We start from the raw sequence: 8,491 nt of genomic DNA on the forward strand, positions 1-8,491 counted from the left end.
CACACACACACACATTCTCTCTACCTTGCTGTCTCTCTCTCACACACACTTTCTCTCTATCTTGCTGTCTCTCTCACACACACACACATTCTCTCTACCTTGCTGTCTCTCTCTCACACACACATTCTCTCTATCTTGCTGTCTCTCTCTCACACACACATTCTCTCTACCTTGCTGTCTCTCTCTCACACACATTCTCTCTATCTTGCTGTCTCTCTCTCACACACACACACATTCTCTCTACCTTGCTGTCTCTCTCTCACACACACTTTCTCTCTATCTTGCTGTCTCTCTCACACACACACACATTCTCTCTACCTTGCTGTCTCTCTCTCACACTCTCATTCTCTCTATCTTGCTGTCTCTCTCACACACACACACATTCTCTCTATCTTGCTGTCTCTCTCTCTCACACACACACACATTCTCTCTAACTTGCTCTCTCTCTCACACACACACACATTCTCTCTATCTTGCTGTCTCTCTCACACACATTCTCTCTATCATGCTGTCTCTCTCTCACACCCATTCTCACTATCTTGCTGTCTCTCTTTCACACACATTCTCTCTATCTTGCTGTCTCTCTCTCACACACATTCTATCTATCTTGCTGTCTCTCTCTCACACACATTCTCTCTATCTTGCTGCCTCTCTCTCACACATTCTCTCTATCTTGCTCTCTCTCTCACATACACACACTCTCTCTATCTTGCTGTCTCTCTTTCACACGCATTGTCTCTATCTTGCTGTCTCTCTTTCACACGCATTCTCTCTATCTTGCTGTCTCTCTCTCACACACATTCTCTCTATCTTGCTGTCTTTCTCTCTCACACACATTGTCTCTATCTTGCTGCCTCGCTCTCACACACATTCTCTCTATCTTGCTGTCTTTCTCTCTCACACACATTGTCTCTATCTTGCTGTCTCTCTCTCACACGCATTCGCTCTATCTTGCTGTCTCTCTCACACACACATTCTCTCTATCTTGCTGTCTCTCTCTCACAAACATTCTCTCTATCTTGCTGTCTCTCTCTCACAAACATTCTCTCTATCTTGCTGTCTCTCTCACACACACATTCTCTCTATCTTGCTCTCTCTCTCACACACACACACATTCTCTCTATCTTGCTGTCTCTCTCACACACACATTCTCTCTATCTTGCTGTCTCTCTCTCACACATTCTCTCTATCTTGCTGTCTCTCTCTCACACACACACATTCTCTCTATCTTGCTGTCTCTCTCTCACACACTCTCTCTATCTTGCTGTCTCTCGCTCTCACACACATTCGCTCTATCTTGCTGACTCTCTCACACGCATTCGCTCTATCTTGCTGTCTCTCTCACACACACACATTTTCTCTATCTTGCTGTCTCTCTCTCTCACACATTCTCTCTATCTTGCTGTCTCTCTCTCACACATTCTCTCTATCTTGCTGTCTCTCTCTCACACACACACATTCTCTCTATCTTGCTGTCTCTCTCTCACACACTCTCTCTATCTTGCTGTCTCTCTCTCACACATTCTCTCTATCTTGCTGTCTCTCTCTCACACACACACATTCTCTCTATCTTGCTGTCTCTCTCTCACACACTCTCTCTATCTTGCTGTCTCTCTCTCACACACTCTCTCTATCTTGCTGTCTCTCGCTCTCACACACATTCACTCTATCTTGCTCTCTCACACACACATTCTCTCTAACTTGCTCTCTCTCTCACACACACACACATTCTCTCTATCTTGCTGTCTCTCTCTCACACACTCTCTCTATCTTGCTGTCTCTCTCTCACACATTCTCTCTATCTTGCTGTCTCTCTCTCACACACACACATTCTCTCTATCTTGCTGTCTCTCTCTCACACACTCACTCTATCTTGCTGTCTCTCTCTCACACACTCTCTCTATCTTGCTGTCTCTCGCTCTCACACACATTCACTCTATCTTGCTCTCTCACACACACATTCTCTCTAACTTGCTCTCTCTCTCACACACACACACATTCTCTCTATCTTGCTGCCTCTCTCTGACACGCAATTTCTCTATCTTGCTGTCTCTCTCTCACACACATTCTCTCTGTCTTGCTGTCAGTCTCTCACACACAAATTCTCTCTATCTTGCTGTCTCTCTCTCACACACATTCTCTCTATCTTGCTGTCTCTCTCTCACACTCTCATTCTCTCTATCTTGCTGTCTCTCTCTCTCACACACATTCTCTCTATCTTGCTGTCTCTCTCTCACACACATTCTCTCTACCTTGCTGACTCTCTCTCACACATTATCTCTATCTTGCTGTCTCTCACACACAAATTCTCTCTATCTTGCTGTCTCTCTCTCACACGCATTCTCTCTATCTTGCTGTCTCTCTCTCACACGCATTCTCTCTATCTTGCTATCTCTCTCACACACACGCATTCTCGCTATCTTGCTGTCTCTCTCTCACATACATTCTATCTTGCTGTCACTCTCTCACACACATTGTCTCTATCTTGCTGCCTCGCTCCCACACACATTCTCTCTATCTGGCTGTCTCTCTCTCTCACACCCATTCTCACTATCTTGCTGTCTCTCTCTCACACACACATTCTCTCTATCTTGCTGTCTCTCTCTCACACACATTCTATCTATCTTGCTGTCTCTCTCTCACACACATTCTCTCTATCTTGCTGCCTCTCTCTCACACATTCTCTCTATCTTGCTGTCTCTCTCTCACACACATTCTCTCTATCTTGCTGCCTCTCTCTCACACATTCTCTCTATCTTGCTGTCTCCCACACACACATTCTCTCTATCTTGCTGTCTCTCTCTCACACACACGTTCTCTCTATCTTGCTCTCTCTCTCTCACACACACACATTTTCTCTATCTTGCTCTCTCTCTCTCACACACACGCATTCTCTCTATCTTGCTGTCTCTCTCTCACACACATTCTCTCTATCTTGCTGTCTTTCTCTCTCACACACATTGTCTCTATCTTGCTGTCTCTCTCACACGCATTCGCTCTATCTTGCTGTCTCTCTCACACACACATTCTCTCTATCTTGCTGTCTCTCTCTCACAAACATTCTCTCTATCTTGCTGTCTCTCTCTCACAAACATTCTCTCCATCTTGCTGTCTCTCACACACGCATTCGCTCTATCTTGCTGTCTCTCTCACACACACATTCTCTCTATCTTGCTGTCTCTCTCTCTCACACTTTCTCTCTATCTTGCTGTCTCTCTCTCACACATTCTCTCTATCTTGCTGTCTCTCTCTCACACACACACATTCTCTCTATCTTGCTGTCTCTCTCTCACACACTCTCTCTATCTTGCTGTCTCTCTGACACGCATTTTCTCTATCTTGCGGTCTCTCTCTCACACACATTCTCTCTGTCTTGCTGTAAGTCTCTCACACACAAATTCTCTCTATCTTGCTGTCTCTCTCTCACACACATTCTCTCTATCTTGCTGTCTCTCTCTCACACTCTCATTCTCTCTATCTTGCTGTCTCTCTCTCTCACACACATTCTCTCTACCTTGCTGCCTCTCTCTCACACATTATCTCTATCTTGCTGTCTCTCACACACAAATTCTCTCTATCTTGCTGCCTCTCTCTCACACATTCTCTCTATCTTGCTGTCTCTCTCACATACACACACACTCTCTATCTTGCTGTCTCTCTCACACGCATTCTCTCTATCTTGCTGTCTCTCTCACACACACATTCTCTCTATCTTGCTCTCTCTCTCACACACACGCATTCTCGCTATCTTGCTGTCTCTCTCTCACATACATTCTATCTTGCTGTCGCTCTCTCACACACATTCTCTCTATCTTGCTGTCTTTCTCTCTCACACACATTGTCTCTATCTTGCTGCCTCGCTCCCACACACATTCTCTCTATCTTGCTGTCTCTCTCTCTCACACACATTCTCTCTATCTTGCTGTCTCTCTCTCACACACATTCTCTCTATCTTGCTGCCTCTCTCTCACACATTCTCTCTCTCTTGCTGTCTCTCTCTCACACACACACACATTCTCTCTATCTTGCTGTCTCTCTCTCACCCACACACACATTCTCTCTATCTTGCTGTCTCTCTCTCACACACACACACATTCTCTCTATCTTGCTGTCTCTCTCACACACACATGCTCCAAACAGACCTGTTGGACTTTAACCTGATGATGTCAGACTTCTTGCTGTGCACACACATTCTGAGCTGTGATTAGTGTGTTTAACATTCTCATGCTGTGATTGTTGTCTTTAGGAGTTAACGGCAAAGAGTTTAAACTGGTGATCAAATTAATGGGAGACTTTGATCTTGCATCGATTCAGAAAATCATTCTGGAGGTGAGAAACTGTTCTGCGATTAAATATTGACACCAACACCTGCCTCTCACTGCCTGAATTCAGAGATCAGGAGTCTCCACGTCACATACAGCAGCTCCACTCCCCCTCTGCTCACCCTCATATTACCCAGGCAGCCCTCCTATCCCCTGGAACAGGTTTGATGGGCTGAGTGGCCTCCCCCTGTTGTTGTGTTGGTGTCAGAGCCTCGACAGTGTAACTAAAGCAGGGGCTTTGTCACAGTCAGTCCCATTGGGCTGATCTCCTCACACAACACGGGGCAGAATGAGGTGTGAAGCAGTCCCACATTGCACTGCTGACCCCGGGGTCACCCCCTCTCTCTCTCTCTGTCATTCTCTGTCTCTGCATCTTTCCCTCACTCTCTCTGTCCTCTCTGTCTATCTCTGCTGCTGCCTCACTCTCTGTCTGTCCTCTGTCTCTCTCTCTCACACACTCCCTCTCTCACCTTCTCTCTCTCTCTCTCTCAATCTCTTGCTTTGTCTCCATCTGCCCATCTTTTACTTTCTGTTATGTATCAGAGTAACAGCATTGGCTGGTGTAATATAACAACCGAATCCCTCGAATCGCGACAGTGCCGAGGGAGGCCATTCAGCCCATCACGTCTGCACCGAGCCTCGGGATGAGCTCCCTATCCCGGCCCACTCCCCTGCCCTCTCCCCGTAGCCCCATAACCCCATCTAACCTGCACATCTTTGGACTGTGGGAGGACACCGCAGTACCCGGAGGAATCCCAAGCAGACACGGGGAGAACGTGCAAACTCCACACAGTCACCCGAGGCTGGAATTGAACCCGGGTCCCTGGTGCTGTGAGGCGGCAGTGCTAACCACTGTGCCGCCGTGCCACCCACGTGTTAATGTCACGTGTTACGCAATGACAGAATCGGAGCGCTCTGTGGGCTTTTGTGGAGTTCACCAGTGTGCCCTGTCTGAGCAGCATTTTGTAAATAAACCCCTTGCACCGTGTGTCACCTCTGATTCTCTCGCTTTGGGGCTACAACAAAGATTATAACACCTTCTCTCTCTCTCTCTCTCTCTGCTCCTGTCTGCCCCACTCTCTCTCTCCTTCCTTCTTTCCACTCCAGTCTCTCTCTCTCTGCCTGATTCTGTCTCCCACTTTCTCTGTTACTCTCGCAGCCTCTCCCACACTGTCTGTCCCTGAATCCATTTCTCCCTCGGATCTTTCCATTCCAAATATTGGCAGCAATTTGCCCCGTTCCTTGCAGCCTGTGCCGTTCCAGCCAGTGATTGGCAGTGAAGGTGGCTTTTTGTCCCCAAACACTACCCCACATTCCCCCCACCCTCACTGCAATATTAATCATTTCTCCTGTCTGTGATGTAGCTGAAGCTGTCGCTCAGGAATCGATTCCCGGATCTGGACCTTCATTTGAGTGTCGGAGACGATTAGCTCTGGGCTGTGGCTGCTCCAGAAGATTGAGGGTGATGAATTGTACCAGTGAGCACCTAGTGACCTGTGTGTTCACAGCTTGGCTCAGTAATAGCTTTCCAATGTTCAGCAGCGAGCAAAGGGTTAATCGCTCGCTGTGTTAATGTTACATCGTGATTGATTCTTCTTCATATTGGGGAATGTGGGAGCTTTTAGTTTTTGCTTTGTGGAATAGGGAATTATAACGTCCATGTGGAACTCCTGACCACTGGGCTGTGGGACAGAGACTGACCCCAAATGACCCTTTTTAACCTTCTGCTGAATGAGAGGATTTTATAAAGATCTGTGTCCAGTTGCTGAATTCAGAGATTTGTCAGCAGCGAGAATGGGTGTCCAGACAACAGTGAATCCCAGCACAATCTCTGGGTAGAGATCATCCTTTCCCTCAGGGTTCCTCGACAATGGTGTTGTTGGGACAGAATAAAATCCAGGATTCTTGTTTCCTTCACAGGAACACATTCTGTTGATCAAAGTGAAATATTTGATAACTGATCCCAGGAGCTCAATGAAACAAGGGAGGGGATCAGCTTTTCCGATATGTGGTGGGTCCAATCAGATCCTCCTTATCTGGAGGAGCGATATTCCTGATGGAGCAGAGAGCAATGTGTTCCCACCTTCACTCATGTCAACCAATAGACCCGGTGGAAATGTCCTGTTGGTCACAACTGTGCAGCGTGAAGCTGGAACCTGCTCGTGTGAGGGAGCCATGATCAGGACTAATATCCGGGAAAACTCCTGCAGACACTGAACTCTCAGCCAGTCAGGCAGCGGCTGTGGAGAAAACCCCAGTTTCCTGTTTGAGCGCAATGCTTTGGCTCCTGACCCTGAAACAGTAACTGGGATTCTCTCCACAGTTACTGCCTGACCGCCTCAGCATTTACAGCTCACTGGTTTGTCTCTTGTTTCTATTACACAATCAGGTCTGTGAGCTTCCCATTAATGGACTTTCACAGCCACAAACCTGTGGTCAGAAAGGTCTCGAATGAAGCAGTCGACTGTCCCGAGGATTGGGATTGTGGGGAGTTTGTTTCACTGAATATTAAGCTGAGAAGTGTAAGATGTTCGAATCCCTCACCATCACATGTGGGCTGATCGGTTAAGCGGGTGTTTCAATGTTATTGCATGAAGTGTGTGCTCAATAAATCTATAAATGCTTGACCACAAGGTGTGAAAGGTGTTTCTGTTGGAGAAATGTACAGATGATCTGATTGGGAGTGAAAACCATCCTGGTCCAGATTGAAACTCATTCTGACGCTGAGACTGACATTTGGCTTGTTCCTCCCAGTGGGATCTTTCTGTGCCTCTGTCCTCCAGCTGCTTCATCTTCCTCTCTCTGCTTCAGCCTGGCATTTTCCCAGGGTCTCTGACAATGAAAGCTCGCAATTTTGAAGAACTAAAGGGATAGGAGCAGGAGGAGACCATTCGGCCCGTCAAGACTGTTCGGCCATTCAAAACCATCATGGCCGACCTTGGGCTTCACCTCCACTTTCCCGGGCCACTCCCAACAAAGAACAAAGAAAAGGCCCTCCAAGCCCGTGCCGACCATGCTGCCCACCTGGCCTAAAACCTTCTACACTTCCTGGGTCCGTATCCCTCTATTCCCATCCTATTCATCATGTATTTGTCAAGATGCCCCTGAAACGTCACTATCGTCCCTGCTTCCACCACCTCCTCCGGCAGCGAGTTCCAGGCACCCACTACCCTCTGTGTAGAAACTTCCCGCACACATCCCTTAATTTTGAGACCAACAATCTGTCTCTCCCCAGCCTGAAATGTCTTCAATGCTGGAGCTTCCACCACTCTCTGGAGTGGAGATCTTCAAAGATTCATAACACTTTGACAATAAATTTCTCCTCATCTCAGCCCGAAATGATCTGAGAATCTGTACTGACCCTCTGAACGAGGACCTTACCTATGCGCAATCCCCCATTCTGTCCCTGTAACCCCACTTAACCTGTTGGTCACTATAGCAGAATTTAGGCTGGCTAACCCAACTAACTGCACATCTATGGGCTGTGGGAGGAACCAGAGCACCCGGAGGAAACCCACGCAGACACGGGGAGAACGTGCAAACTCCACACACAAGGTTGGAGTGGATCCCAGGCCCCTGGCGCTGTGATGGTGGGGTGGGGGGTACAGATGGTTTGGAGTAGGGTAGCAGAACGGCTCGGTGATGCTGTATGCTCTGGAATAGTGATCTGGTTTGGTATCTGATCCAATGCTTCATGTGGTCCAGTCTGGTGGAGGGTCACTCACCTTGTCCCTCCCTCGGCATCGCTTACTCTGAGTGAGCTGAGGAAAGTTGCCAGGTGATGACCATCTCCAATAATGTAACCATATATTCGATATACCATTGCTCAAACCTTCACTATCGACATCCAGTGAACTACCATTGACCAGAAACAGGACTGGGCTCGTCAGATAAACACTGTGACAGCAAGATCAAGTCAAAGACTGAGAATTGAGGCAATTAACTAATTTCCTAACTTTCCCAAAAGACAGTGTGGTGAAGTACTCTCCACCTGCCTGGAGACACCATCCAGGAGAAAAGTCCTCTTGATCTGCACCTGATCCACCAAATGAAACATCTTTCCCTCCACCACTGACACAATGGCAGCGTATGGTCCATCGACAAGATGCACTGCAGCAAGTCACCAAGATACATTCAACCGAAAGTCAAAAACTGGGATTGAACCCGAA

The 8,491-nt window shown here is 47.5% G+C and overlaps 1 protein-coding gene across 3 annotated transcripts in view; it reads left to right on the top strand.

Moving 5' to 3' along the window:
• The window catches only part of LOC140402508 (uromodulin-like), a 56,989-nt gene extending 50,034 nt beyond the window's left edge, over positions 1-6,955 (top strand). For all 3 annotated transcript variants that reach the window (XM_072490370.1, XM_072490369.1, XM_072490371.1), the window contains 2 exons: positions 4,247-4,329; positions 5,687-6,955. In XM_072490370.1, coding sequence (XP_072346471.1) covers positions 4,247-4,329; positions 5,687-5,752 — 149 coding nt within the window. In that variant the 3' untranslated portion in view covers positions 5,753-6,955. The remainder of the gene's footprint in view (positions 1-4,246; positions 4,330-5,686) is intronic.
• The last annotated feature ends 1,536 nt before the right edge of the window (positions 6,956-8,491 follow it).

The sequence above is a fragment of the Scyliorhinus torazame genome, chromosome 25 (assembly GCF_047496885.1).
Source record: "Scyliorhinus torazame isolate Kashiwa2021f chromosome 25, sScyTor2.1, whole genome shotgun sequence".
Taxonomy (NCBI): domain Eukaryota; kingdom Metazoa; phylum Chordata; class Chondrichthyes; order Carcharhiniformes; family Scyliorhinidae; genus Scyliorhinus; species Scyliorhinus torazame.